The sequence below is a fragment of the Eulemur rufifrons genome, chromosome 2 (assembly GCF_041146395.1).
Source record: "Eulemur rufifrons isolate Redbay chromosome 2, OSU_ERuf_1, whole genome shotgun sequence".
Lineage (NCBI taxonomy): Eukaryota > Metazoa > Chordata > Mammalia > Primates > Lemuridae > Eulemur > Eulemur rufifrons.
The window spans coordinates 15,406,307-15,420,874 of NC_090984.1; the positions used below are offsets into that span (position 1 = coordinate 15,406,307).

General features: G+C 46.9%; 2 protein-coding genes across 3 annotated transcripts in view; one reads left to right on the top strand and one right to left on the bottom strand.

Moving 5' to 3' along the window:
- Positions 1-3,233, bottom strand: part of LOC138390616 (uncharacterized) — a 109,806-nt gene extending 106,573 nt beyond the window's left edge. Inside the window, 2 exon segments of the mRNA XM_069479903.1 lie at positions 212-296; positions 3,152-3,233. Of these exon segments, the coding sequence (XP_069336004.1) occupies positions 212-296; positions 3,152-3,169 (103 nt within the window). The 5' untranslated portion in view covers positions 3,170-3,233.
- Positions 3,234-3,632: 399 nt separating this feature from the next.
- The window catches only part of LOC138390637 (scaffold attachment factor B2), a 31,280-nt gene continuing 20,344 nt past the window's right edge, over positions 3,633-14,568 (top strand). For both annotated transcript variants that reach the window (XM_069479970.1, XM_069479979.1), the window contains exons 1-7: positions 3,633-3,981; positions 5,120-5,207; positions 10,235-10,299; positions 10,385-10,588; positions 11,816-11,878; positions 12,890-12,917; positions 13,830-14,337. In XM_069479970.1, the coding sequence (XP_069336071.1) occupies positions 3,796-3,981; positions 5,120-5,207; positions 10,235-10,299; positions 10,385-10,588; positions 11,816-11,878; positions 12,890-12,917; positions 13,830-14,337 (1,142 nt within the window). In that variant the 5' untranslated portion in view covers positions 3,633-3,795. The remainder of the gene's footprint in view (positions 3,982-5,119; positions 5,208-10,234; positions 10,300-10,384; positions 10,589-11,815; positions 11,879-12,889; positions 12,918-13,829; positions 14,338-14,568) is intronic.

The following is a 14,568-nucleotide window of genomic DNA, read 5'->3' on the forward strand; positions in this document are numbered from 1 at the left end:
TATTCCTTCCCTATTCTGCTGGAACAAAGCTAACAAAATAGTAGAGGGATCGTCAAGGAAACGCAAAGCTTCACCGAAGGCTCTTGATTCTCAGGGTGGTGCCCAAGTCCAAACACAGCCAAGGAAGTGAGGAACATTAGGGGAACAGTAGCGAAGACGTAGTTTTCAAGAAAGCTCTTAATATGACACATGCTTATAAAATGCACCATACCTTTGCTGGATCTCTTTGATGTTTTCTTATTTCCTTCAGAGGTAATTTCAATTTCATCAGGATTACCACCTTCATCTTCAATTGCCTACAGAGAAGGGACATGTAAAGTTGACCAAAGTCAGCACAGAGCCTGACTTTCACAGCACCGTCAGGTGAGAAGGGACATGTATCTTTTAGAGCATATAGCTGCTCCCCATCTGCAAATGCCTTCCCCCACCGGGCATCTAGCCCACCCTTTCATCTGTTCTCTTGCTCTATGCTTGAGTCAGACTGACTGCACCAGTGCTTAGCTGTGTGGTCTTAGGCAGGATGACTTCATTGCTCTGAGTTTGTTTTTTCCTCCAGAACAGGGGACTAATGATATTACTAGTACTCACCCTGGAAGGCTGTTGTGAGGACTCTATCGTGCACGTAAAGCAAGCACTTACCAAATATTAGGGCTTATGTGGTTCATCCTATTCCTGGCACCAAAAGAACTCAAAAAGGGAAAGGCACACTCTCCAATTTCCTATGACTTTTACCCAGCACAGTGCCGTGTAAGCCTCCGGTGACCCCCTCCATGCCATGCCTGCACTCGGTACCGTCTGCATAGATGCTACCACTCACTGGCTGGGTTTGTATTGTGACAGGCGTGGGACCAGACATGACATGCCTTGCCTCAGCCAACTGCCATCGCATACATGCAAAACTGACTCTAAAGACCTCAACTAGTAGGTGACCCTGTCTCATAGGACACTGAATAACGGTTTCTTGGCAAGCCTTGCTTCCCACAGCAAGAACTTGTCATTCACTGGGAACAGTTCCCACAGTCAGCACAGTGCCTGCCACCAAGCAGGCACCTCTGCAAATCAATACTGAACACGTCAGTGATGATGACATCACTATAAACTGAGCTTCAAATTTACTTCAACTGATAACTTTTCAATCTTCACTGTAGTATCCAGTGAGCATAAGTTTCCTTTAAACCCATTTTGAGAACTGTGTTTTATCTGTAGAGCTTCAGAAGTCTCAAAGTTTCCCACCTCGGCAAGTCTGAATTTAGAACTGGACCTGGGAGTTACACACCTAATCTGTATTAGCAGCAAAGAAAATCTCCCCTCCTCGTGGACACCAGTGGAGGAATTGGAGTTCTGTCCTGGGATAAAGGAAAAGCACAACCACAAAGTCCCTCACCCTCTTCCTGGGGACAGACAGCTCTGAAACATCCCCAGGAGGATAGAAAAAAGGACATGCCCCAGAAAGAAAGTGTTCCATTTTTAAACGTTTGCTTTTTTGCCCTTTCTGGAAAAATAAACTAAGCAAGGGACACCACCTACATGACAGACGTGGGAGAGAAACCGAAGGTCAGTAGTTCCAGAGGTGCTTGGACCAGGGAGCAGATGGGCATATGGATTGATGGCTCTTGTGTTTTGCAACCACACTGCTAAGAAACTGAAAAGAGGGAGAAGGAAAGAGGAATGGATTTGTGTTGTCAGAGATGACAGCGATTGAGGATTCCTGAAGTCACACACCAGTCTCAGCCACCAGCCTAACAGGAACGGTCCATGCCATCAAAGCGGCTTTGGAGCCTATGAGCTGTTGTGGGGGGGCAAGAAGGAGAAGAGAGGATAAAGCCCCTCAAATTGGTTTGACTGATGAGGACCGCCGGTGACTAAGAACAGGGAACACACCTGTTCAGCCACCAATCTCCCACTCTGTGCATTTCCTCCAGGTAAATGTCCGGCCCCTCTTAAGTAAAGAGAGTAGTATCCACAGTGAAAGAAACACAAGCTTGAGTTTTGTAAAGGTCCAGGGGACTCTGACCAAGTTGACCAGCCATGTTTGAGCCTGACAATAAACAATGTCTCCTCCTTCCTCTCAACAGGAATTAACAAGAGAGGCACCATCTGGGGTTGTTTCGGAGCCAGGAGGGTGAAGTGAGTGACCAGCGGCATGGTCTGCAGGTGCTGCAGGGTAGGTGGCCAGCCTGAGAGATTACAGGGGAGAGGTCTCAAGCGGGGAGTAGCTAGAGCAGAAAGGGGGAGAAAGCCAGAGAAACAAAGCAACAGGACTAAGCAAACTATATGGGAAGTAGAAAGCAGCTAATGTTTACTTGACTCAGTGCTTTTCAAGGGATCCCTTAGAACCCCCCAAGGGGAGGGGGTAGAGCCCTGCATGTGTTAATGATAAATGGTGGTGGCACAGACAGGGAAAGTGAATCGTCATAGCAAGACTCGCTGAGTGTTTACAGGTGCCAGGCAGCATGTGAATCCTGTTCCACGCAACCTTGTTTAATCCCCAAACCAAAGCATGCGTGCTTCTTCCTATGGAGAAAGAAACAGACTCAGAAGGGGTGAAAGGTCTTCCATGCCCCTGAGAGCTGGCAAAGTCCTGAGTGCAGAGACAGTGACCTGGGGGAGCCCACTGTCTCCCTGTCTCTTGGGGAATTAAGTCCCGAAGCGGGTTTTCAAAAGTCCTCCCCGAGTCTAAGTGTATTTTACATTTCTGATCGCTACCGTCAATACACCCGTCCCTTCCTGACACGTTTCTTCCCAGAGACTAGAGCCAGAAAATCACTAAAATGGTTTCTTAAGTCTTTCTTCCTTTGAGTATTTTCCTTGAATGTTTACTTTGCCGTTATGGAGACCGATATGAGACAAGAGGAGAACTCCCCACTCAGGGGCCCCTGTCACCCGTAGCCGAGGACCGCGACGGCGTCTCCCGCCCGCGTCCCGTTTTTCCGTTCTTCTCCTTGCCCCGAGGGTTTGAACCCGCCGCGCACGGCCAGGTCAGGCTCGGAGCTGCCGCCGGGGCCTGGGAGGAGCCGGGAGGCGCAAGTGAGCCAGGCCCTGACAGGCCGCGAACGGAGCCGGGGACCGACCCGGGCCAGGGGACCAGAGTCGCGGCCGCCGGGACCCCTCACCCGCGCTTTACCCCGACCCACGGGACCCCCGGCTCCACCTTTTTCAGCCGCTCCATCAACACGCTCTTGTTGCCGCTCGAGTCCAGATTCCGTTTCCTCAGCTCCGCCCGCAGGTCGATCACCCGCAGGTCGCTGAGGCGCCGCGTCCCGGTCTCCGACGAGGCGGAGCTGAGAGCCGCTGCGGTCGCCGCACCCGAATCCCCTGGCCCTGACAGAGTTTCCTCCAATCCAGGGCCCCTGGCTCCGCCGCCCACTTTACACACAGCCGACCCGGTTCTAGCTCGGCTCCTAGCACAAAATGCCGCCACCTGTGAAGGAACCGCTCGCGCTGCCCCGGTGCGCCTCACTGCTGAGCAGGCGCACCAGGCACGGTGGCCTCTAAGAGTCTGCACCTGAGCGACTCTCCGGCTGTGCGCAGGCGCGATAAGCCTCGGCAGCCTCCCGCCGCGACTCGCCGGGTTAGTTGAACGCTGGAGTTGCTGCGCCTGCGCATAGTGGCGGGGAGCGTGCGGTTGGTAGTCGTGCGAGCGCGCCTGCCACTTGGGCTGCCGATCCGGTCGTCGCGCATGCGGGGCGGGAGGAAACTAGTGCGTTTTCCTCTTAGGCGGCGCCATTTTGTGCTCAGAGCCGCTACTGCCGCCGCCGGTGAGTCGGAGTCGGTGGCGGAGACGGGCAAGCCAGGATGGCGGAGGCTGTGGTAGGGCCGAGCGACTCGGGCTCTGGCTCGGCCACTCTGGGCTCGGGAGCTTCGGAGACCGCGACGCGGCGGCTCAGCGACCTGCGGGTGATCGACCTGCGGGCGGAGCTGAAGAAGCGGAACCTGGACACTGGCGGCAACAAGAGCGTCCTGATGGAGCGGCTCAAGAAGGTGAGACGGGCTGAGGGTCGGGGGTGGCGCAGGAGGCCCGGGGACGCCCCAGCGCGGGCCTGTCACCGCGGCTCCGGGACTCGGGCACCGCGGCCCGCCCCCCAGTTGGCCGCTCCGGGCCGGAGCTGTCGGACACCAGAGTGGCGGGGCTGTGTGACCTTGGGTAGTCACCGGCCCTCTCTGTGTCTGGCTTCTTACTCCTTTCAGCCATTCCTCTCTGTGCGCTTAAAATGCAGTCTTCTTGGCTACCACGGTGGCCCCTGGACCCTCTCCCGGGGCTCCGGGTCCAGATTTGGCTCCGTGACCTTGGGCAGGCGCCTTTCCCTCTCTATTGCTCAGTTTCGTCCTCCGGAAAATGGGTGTCTGAAGAACCACTGGGAGTTTACAGTAAAAGGGGGCGGTGCTTGTCGCTACCGCAGGGCCTTTGCACTGACAGTGCTGGCCACTGGGACTGCTGGTCCCCCATGTCTTCCCTTGGCTGGCGCCTTGTCATTTTAGAACTGTCTGAGACATCGCCTCCCTGAAGTGCTGCTCCACCTCCTTGGTCCTGTCTGTGGCACCATCCTGTGTTTACACTGCACCGTGCAGTACTTGACACAAACTTGTGTCCCTGGGGATTGTCTGTCTCCCGAACTGAAACAAGGTCTGTGAGGGTAGGGACCTCGTGAGTGTCCGTTCCTGTCTTATGCAGGTGGAAGGCACTGAAACACCTGTTGAGTGCAACCACCAATCTCTCTGTACCTGGGCTGCGGCTTTTTCTTCCACCCCAGAGGTCGCTAGTCCTCCTCCTCCCTAGCCACCTCTCTGTTATTGTTTGTTCTGTTGTGTAACTTTAAAGTAGGCAGGTTGGGCAGTGTGGAGATTAGTGCCCGTTTTCGAACTGGTCATGGGACCCAATTCACAAGCACTGGCTCAAGGCCTCTCTTCCCTTCCTTTGTCTTTTGGCCTTTGGGCCCAGAGAGAACCACATTGTGCTGGGTTCATCCTATTCCTTTTTGGGCTTGCAGCACAGATAACAGAACCAGAGTTGCTCTTTGCAAGGATGGGTTTGCCTTTGTTTATTGGGAAATTGTTACGTATAAAGAACAGTGTGTGCCATGCCTCAATAACATTGTAAAAATTCATTTCTGTCTTACAGGCAGTTAAGGAGGAAGGTCAAGATCCTGATGAAATTGGCATCGAGTTAGAAGCCACAAGCAAAAAGACAGCAAAGAGATGTGCTAAAGGTATACGTACACACATGTACTTTTTTGTCCTTCAGACTTGAGTGTTTAGAGAACTTAGAGAAATAGTGTTTGCAGCCCACTAGGCCAGGAGGAGGACAGCTCTGGCCCTCAGTGTCTCCCCTGTAAGAATTAGACTGGCTCTTCACCTAACAAGAAATTGACTCAAGGGTATTGGCAGGAATAGAGATGTACTGGTGCCAAATAAAATGAAAATATAGTGAAAACATTTCAGCTTCTGTCATTGGGATTACACAAGAACTAGAGGAAAACAAATTCTTAAAGCTGCCCTACTTGGTCTGAAAAACTAAATGTACCTGCTTGGCTTCCTTCCTGGTTCAAAAAATAAGTGTTAACCATAGGAAAATGACACCAACCAGATGCAGAATAGAACCCAGCTTCTCTGGCATCCAAAATAGATTATTGGGGTATTTGCACTCAGCATATTTTTTACCAATATGTATTTTTTGGTGGGGAGACAGGGTCTCCTCTATTGCCTGGAGTAGAATACACTGGCATCATCATAGCTCACTGCTACCTAAAATGCCTGCGTTCAAGCAATCCTCCTGCCTCAGCCTCCTGAGTAGCTGGGACTATAGGTGTGAGTGATCATGCCTGGCTAATTTTTCTATTTTTTGTGGAGGCAGAGTCTCGCTCTGTTGTCTAGGCTGGTCTCCAACTCCTGGCTTCAATTGGTCCTCTCACCTCAGCCTCCCAAAGTGCTGGCATTACACCACCACACCCAGCCCCCAGTGTGTTTTTTGAAATTAAGGTCCAATTCATAAACAGTTAAATTCACCTGACGAGTGAACTAGCGCTTCTTGAATTATCCGTGATAGAGCTTGAGCCCCTCCTTCGAAGTGAGGTATCCCAGGAATAGAAAAACAAGCACCACATGTACTCACCATCAAATTGGTACTGACCAGTTAACACTAAGGTGCTCACGTGGAAGTAGTATTCATGGGTGCCGGTCAGGTGGGATGGGGCGATGGGGTGGGTAAATTCACAACCGAGGGATGCGGAGCGCATCGTAGGGGGAAGGGCATGCTTGTGGCCCTGGCTTGGGCGAGGCAAAGGCGTTATATGTAACCAAAACGTTTGTACCCCCAAAATATTCTGAAATAAAAAAATTCACCTGACGAAAGTGTACAACTCAGTGCTTTTTACCATATTCACAAGGCTGCGCACCCACCAACACTATCTAATACTAGATTTTCATCACCTCAGAAGGAAACCTTGTCCCCTTAGCAGTAACTCTTCTGTCCCTGTCATTATAGATTTGCCTGTTCTGGACATTTCATGTAGATGAAATCATACAGTGCGTGGCCTTTTTTGTCAGCTCTATCACTTACAGTGTTTTCAGGGTTCATCCCTGTGGTAATGTGTATGGGTACGCCGTTCCCTTTGATGGCTCATACCAGCGATTTGGAAGTGTTTATAAAATTTTGAAACCTTGACTGTCCTAATTGGTGTCATCCTCCTTGTTAGATTTTACAGTGATAAGGCCAATGTAATTTCAGACTCTTGTGCAATGGGCTTGTTTCTGAGGGGCACTGTATGGAAATTCTCATAACTGTACCAATTCCTTTCAGCTGAAGAAGTGGTAAATTCAGACAATGGAGAATATCTGCTTTGAAAGTAAAAAGAAATGGTAGCATTTTTAACAATTTCCTTTTTTTTTTTATGGCTATTCCTAGAAGGACTACTTTTCCGTAAATACATCTAACTGTTGGAAACTTGTACGTGTGTGTGTTTGTTTTTTTTTTTTTTTTTTTTTTTTGAAGTTTTAAATTAGGTTTTATTATTGTTGATACTTTGCAAGTATGTTTTTTGTGAAATTATTTCCTTACTACCTTTTTTTTTTATGAATTACATTAGGTTATATATTTTTTTTTTTTCATCTTATTGTTATGGGGGATACAGAATTGCAGGTTACATACGTTGCCCATGTACCGCCTTTCTCTCCAAGTCAGAGCTCCAGGCGTGTCTGTTCCCCAGATAGTGCGAGTTGCACCCATCATGTAGTGTACGTGTGTTTTTAAAGGTTAGATTTTTAGTTAAGTTACATATGGGATTTAAGTTAAAACCTAGAGACATAGGTATGTTTTTGCTCTTCCTGTAGCTGTCTGTATTTCAGCTGAAAACACTGCCCCAGCAGATACAGAATGTGAGGGGCTGGCCTACATCAGGAAACATAGAAATACCTCTTCTGCTTAGGTGTTATCTGTGATCTGAGAGTCTGTTTTTGAATAGTGCTAAAAACCGCTTAGCAATACAATTTGCAACTTTTCAATGTAGGTGCTCATTTATAATTGTGAAATTCGACACTTAGATGTTCTTGGCTCTTAACAGGGATGTTTTGCATCATTAGAAAAACAAATCTTTGCTGAGTGCTTTAAACACCTGTCTGAATGTCTGCATCAAAGCTTAGGTCCAATCAAAACTACTTGGAGCTAGCATTTTGTCAGGAAGGGTGACAGTTACTTTGATGGATATAAAGAAAACGTCTCTGGTCTCTGCTATAGTGGGCATTCAGAGGGCTTCTGGTCCCTTCCCATTTCATTTTTGGAGAAGAGAAAAAGAAGAAACAGGTGGCCTAGGTCCTCAGGCAGAGCTCCGTCTCTTCCGGTCTCAGTGTTCTACCTTGAGCTAGCCATGTTCTCTGGAGGTGTCTGGGCACGTGGTTAGTATAGGAAGTGTGAGAGCCTTGTGGCGTCATGGTTGAAATCAAGTCCTGTGATTATATAAAGTGTTGGATTAGGAAGACGTGATCATTTGTTTTCGGGATGCTATGGTACATTGCTCAGTTAGGCCAGAGTTGGACTCATTCTGGAAACTCACCACTGACTGCCTCCTTTCCAAAGTAAGAAGTAGCCAAACTTTCTCAGAGAAAACTTCATCATGCATCGGAGTAAGATTTATCACTCACCCAACAGGCAAAATTATTGGAAACCTGCAGGTGCGTTTTGAAAGATCAAAATTTTGATTAAAAATTGAAAAGCTTTAGGTTATATGTGGAATTCAAATTGGATTTTCTTACACATGTGTCTCCCAAGCCTTCAGCTTTTAGTCACAGGAGGCCAGGCGCTTGGGTTGGGGTGCTGCCTGTCCACTGAGCCTTGGCGTTTTTTTTTTTGTTTGTTTTTTGTTTTTGGTTTTTTTTGTTTGTTTGTTTGGGTTTTTTTTTTTTTTTTTTTTTTTTTTGCATCTCTCTTGTTCACATCCAGTGTGGGCACTGCAGGCCACTATTTAGAGGCCCAGAAATTGGGTGCAATTAGGAAGCATTTTTAGACAGCGTATTTCAAAAAGATATACTGTGTTTAGATACAATGGGAAGTGGAATGGCTGAGTCTCTAAGTCCCAGCTCTGGAGCTGAAGCAAATTCTGGTTATGTCAAATACACATAATAAAACCTGCTAGCATTGTTGGGAGTGTGAAATAATGAAATGTAAAGCTCGCAGTGCTTCGCATGTAATAAAACTACGTTCGTTGGCTGGGCGCAGTGGCTCACACCTGTAATCCTCGCACTCTGGGTGGCCAAGGCAGGTGGATTGTTTGAGCTCAGGAGTTTGAGACCAGCCTGAGCAAGAATGAGGCCCCCATCTCTACTAAAAATAGAAAGAAATTAGGTGGACAACTAAAATTGTATATAGAAAAAATTAGTTGGGCATGGTGGCGCATGCCTGTAGTCCCAGCTACTCGGGAGGCTGAGGCAAAAGGATCGCTTGAGCCTGGGACTTTGAGGTTGCTTGAGCTAGGCTGACGCCACGGCACTCTGGCCCGGGCAATAGAGTGAGACTCTCTCAAAAAAAAAAAAAAAAAAGCCTACATTCCTTGAGTAATTATTGGTAAGAATGCTCAATGAGATTCTTAAGGTAGATACTGCTGGTTGGACCTTTTAATCAAACATTGAGGTTTTTTATGGTTAATTATTTTAAAAACTTATAAAAATAATACTCTTAGGTAATTTGGAAAATGTAAAAAATATGCATGTGAAAATAAAATTATGTCTATTCTTGCCGCTCAATGTTTTAACCACTGTTGAAGACAGTTTTAATTGCTGTTGAAGATGGTCATATCCATCTGTATGTTTTACAATCAGATCCTCACACTAAACATGTGCTTTTAGTAAAAGTAGATGTACATTTTTATGTGTTTACCTCATGGGCATTATCCTGTCTTTAAATATTCTTTAAAAGCATGAATATTTAATACCACTTGATTGAGTTTGTGGTAAAAGAAAAAAATAGAAAAGCACAAATTTTTTTTAATGTTGCAAGGCATTGTGGAACAGAGTTTCTCTGCCTTGGCTCTGTTGCCAGTTTGGGCTGAGTAATTCCTGGGTATTGTAGGGCCATGAGTGGCACCGCTGGCCACCAGATGTTGGCAGCATCCCCCCAAGTCATGACAACCAGAGAGGTTTCCAGACATTGTCAAATTACACCCCATTCCCTCCGATGAGAACCACATAGGAAGAAAAATGTGCCATAATTGGTTTCCCTTTTGGATGTGTAGGCTATATATACTTTTTAGATTGACTAAATACCTATGTTTTGGATTCCTTGTTGTACATATTGAGTGACAAAAGGGTACAGTCTGTTCCATTGGCTGGGACATAGGGAGAACTGGCCAGTTACTAATCCAACATGTTACTTTTTAGGTTGATTACTAGGTGGGTATTGTAATTTTTTTTTTTTTTTTTTGAAAAATGCGTGGTTTTGTCCTTTGCTGCTTTTTCTTTTGTGATTTTGTCTTAGTGCAGAGTGGTTTTGAAATCTCTTGAAGCCTTTAGATATTTTGTGGAAAATCAAAATATTTTGATAATTTGACGGGAGTCCTAGATTTTCACGTCCCTGTGGATAGCTTACTTAGAATACCAATTGAGGCAAAATTACATAAGGTAGACAAACGGGTTCTTTTTTCAGTTTCTCTTGTAATGTGTTCTAAGATTGAAATCTGTTATTCTGCATAAACTAATGATGATTTTAGAACTTGGGTGTTAGCTGATTGGACAATCATTCTGTAAGCAGGACAGAAGATGGAGGAGGAAGGCACAGAAGATAACGGCCTGGAAGAAGACCCCAGAGACAGGCAGGTATGTGGGGTCACAGTGGAGATGACAGCAACAGCTCCACGTTCTGGTCTGCCTGGTCGTCTGTGCATCTCGTTCCTCTTCACAGGAGGACATGGAAGCCAGCCTGGAGAACTTGCAGAGTATTGACATGATGGACATTAGTGTGCTAGATGAGACCGAAGGCGAGAACAGCAGTTCTCCAGATTTTGGGGAGGACGGCGCCGACAGCATTCTCGGTTCCTTGTGTGACAGTAAAGAATATGTGGCGGCGCAACTGAGACAGCTTCCGGCTCCACTCCCAGAGCATGCTGTAGGTAACTTGGACACCCGGCGGAATGTGCCAGTATCCCTGAGGCATCACGGCGGTCACATGCTGCTTGTGTGAGGGAGGCTGCAGCTAAATCACCATGAGCACATAATTCAGTGTCTAAACGCTGGTGGTAAATCACATGCATTTAAACTCCACGTGGGTCACGTATTTACTACACTCATGGAGAAGCACTTTGTGATGTTTGGTGGGGAGACACTTTCTAAGCGTGCTATAAAGTCATAAAATAGAAGCTGACCGTTACTAAAAGTTCTGTCCTTTCAAAAATAGTTTTAAAAAACAAAAGTGGCTCAATCACATCATGCAAATATTCCCGTTGATTGTGTTTCAATGTGCTCTGTTGCACAAGGTTAATTATGTTAAAAGATATGAAGCAAGGTGAAGAAAAGTCCCCCTGCACCCAGGAACCCCCCTCCCCAGGGGACCCACTGTTAACATCCTGGTATGTAAAGAAGGGCTCCAGGACTCAATCCTGCTGCCTCGGCTGGGATTACAGGCGGGAGCCACCGTGCCACTCCAGAAGGGCTTTGACGTCTATTATACCTTTCCCAACTTTTCACTCCTAGTATTTTGGCGTAGAGCTCTCTGGTGAGACTGTTCAAATATCTAGAACTGACAGTCAGTTCTAGGACAGGGTCCCTGTCCTAGGACTGATTGGCGTTTTAATCTACCTGCACATGCCCAGCCATTTTAGCTGATGGTTTTATTTACTTAATGTGTTACAGCTTTCAACTTTGGGGGTAAATGCCCTTGTAGGACTAAACCTTAAGCCTTAGGGTCAAAAGTCATGGACTCCAAATTTACCGCACCTTGGCCTAGGGTAGCATATTGGGCAACTGCAAATATTGCGTTGAAGTGAAGGAGGAATGCAGAGTTTGTCATTTTGAGTTCTGCTTTGAAAGTCCTGTGGTTGGGTGGTGTATGTTAATCACCAGCACTTATAAACTGCCTGAGAGGTGCATTCAGCCAATACAGGCAGACTGAGCGTACCACCTGCAAGCCATTGTCACAGACACTGGTATAACAATCTTGGAGCGTGCATTTTGGCAGGGAGGGAGGTGCTAAACTGAGTCATCCAACGGTAGAGTTGCCTATGGTGGCAGGTGCTGTGAAGGAAATAGGCACAGATTGCCTAGAAAGTGGTGAGGTGTAGGCCTCAGCGTTCACAGCTGTGGTCTCCACAAAGTAATGTTCCATTTTATTTTTCAGGTGGATGGGGAAGGATTCGAGAACACTTTGGAAACTTCATCGTTGGACTTCAAAGTAACTCCAGTAAGTTGCCCTTCGGTTCTTCATTGCTGGAAACTTTAAATGAGTGGTTTATTATTCGTTACAGAAAAAAGAGATAGTGAGAGAGTGTGTGTGTGTGTGCGCGCGCGCGCGCGCGCGCGTGCGCATATAAAAATGATTAACTGAGCATTGATACTGAGCTAGGTGCAGGGGATAAGAGGTTAGCAAAACAGATACAGTCTCAGAGTGTGCAGTGTAGTGGGGGCAGTGTACTGTCACAAAGCCACCAAGCATGTGACTGGAAGGGAAAAGAGGTGCCAGGAGGGAGCAGTTCAGGGGATTGGGCTATAGAAGCAACTAAAAGACTCGCAGGGAATGTCCTGTCTGAATCCAGGCCTTACATACAGGTCCGCGATTAGCTGGGTGAGCAGGGAAAGGAGATTTGGGAGCAGAAGATACAGGCAGTGGCCCGGAGGCAGGAGGCAGAGTGTAGCAAGCAGGGTGGGAGGGGAGGCCAGTGGTGGAGCTGCAAAGCAGGTGGGCCCACCCCATGGTCTCAGCCACAGGAAGGACTTGACTTAACGTCCTGAGTGGAAAAGGTTTTTTCAGCAGGATGGAGAGACAGTGTGTTAAAGACAAAGGGTTCTGGTTCCACAATAATAGTTTTATGTTGGGAGAAATATCTTTGTCTTCAATGTGGTGTGATGTGTAGCGGTGGCCTCCTGTGGGACCTCTGCTTTGACTGGGAGTCTTTACCACCTACAGTGGCCACTAGGGTGGGTGGGGTGGGGTGCAGGGGCCAGACTGAGGGAAGAATCCCACAGGCTTAGTATTGCCACTGCCAACCTGCTGGTACCAGAGAAACTGGCAGAGTTTGGTGAGAAACTGGTGAGTTTGCCTTCCTCAAGGTATTCGGACTGGAATATAACTTTTTGAAAGGAGAAAGGTTTTTAGAAATAGGCATTTACTCACAGAAAGCTATTTTTGCTAGGGAAATGTGTCTGCCCCAGTTTTTAAAGTGACTTACGGATTTGCTTTTTCTTTTTTAAATAGGATATTGAAGACCCTCTGTTGGAGCCAGGTACTGATAAGAGAAACACGACAGTTATGGTTTGCAAGTTTTCATGCTACTATGATTTGAAAGCCGTATATATTTTAAGCTATGTTATGGTCTCGTAAATGGCGCTAATGGTGGACAATCCAGATCGTACGAGGATCAGAGATTGGAAACCCATGCGTATCACCAGATCTGTGGGTGTGCTTTTCTGGCTTCTTGAGGTCACATATATTTGGTGAGATGTAGTGATTATTTTCATCTCTAACCACATAGAGTGGCATTTAATTTCCCCTCCCCTCAAGATTCTTCCATGTGTTTCTACACATGATCACAGATCTTGTGATATTTTGTTGCAGTTGTTTTGATTAATGCAGTTAAAGCAGGATAAAACTGTTGTCAGGGCACTTAGAACCTGAGAAGTGACTGGATTCCACAAGAGCAAACAGAGTTTCTTCATGAGAATTTTCAACATGTTATTCCCCTTCTGGACTGCATTTATCTCCCACCGTCGGAAGAGTTTCTGATTTTCATATTGGACTGTTCTGTTAAAAGAAATTCAAAGAAATTTGGAAATTGAGCTGTCATTGAATGGTGATTGCATTCGGTTCAGCACCTTGGACATTGGAAAATCAGTCAGAAGACCCAGACTTGAACAAAAACTTGAAGAAGACTGTCGAGAAGCAGACACATGGTTGTAGGTGTTTAAATCTGTGGGGGCCTTTTCTCTTCCATGTAGCGTAGAGGCTAACCTAGCAGTCGGTCGGAGCGCAGGTAGTGTAACCAGTGTACCTTTGCATACCCGCGGGTTTTCCAATCTCTGTGTAGCTAGCAGTTCTCTTCGTGTTAGTGTGGCAGCCGTGCCCGTTCCGCATTTGTGATTGCTTTATTTCCCTGGTAATTAAACCTTGTGCCATTCTATTCCTGTTAAATCCGTAGAAAATGAGAAAATACTCGACATTTTGGGGGAAACTTGTAAATCTGAGCCAGTAAAAGAAGAAGGTTCCGAGCTGGAGCAGCCATTTGCACAGGATACAAGTAGCGTGGGGCCAGACAGAGAGCTCGCGGAGGAAGAGGACCTTTTTGACAGCGCCCATCCGGAGGAGGGTGATTTAGATTTGGCCAGCGAGTCAACACACGCTCAGTCGTGCAAGGCAGACAGCCTGTTAGCGGTAGTGAAAAGGGAGCCCGTGGAGCAGCCAGGCGATGGCGAGAGGATGGACTGTGAGCCTGTAGGGCTAGAGCCGGCAGTTGAGCAGAGTAGTGCAGCCTCCGAGCACATGGAGGCCTGTAGCGACGAGGTCGCAGAAGCGCCCACGGAAGCCCCAAGTCCAGAAGGCAGAGATAGCAAAGAAGACGAGAAGAAGTTTGATTTTGAAGCTTGTAATGAAGTCCCTCCGGCTACTAAAGAGTCCTCAACCAGTGAGGGCGCTGATCAGAAAATGAGGTTTGTTTTTTCTCAGTTTTAGACCAGACGCTATCTCCTTTTCATTGGTCATTTAATGACACACATAAGCTGTTTTTCTGCAATTGGCCAGCCAGACTGATGAAATTATAGTTTTGCTTCTAAAGAATGTCTTATTTCTCTTTGTGTATTTTTAATGGTTGATTCAATTTCTTTTCTTTTTCTCAACCTACCATGGTTGTGTTCTTAAATTGTTAGTTATCTTCAGCTAAA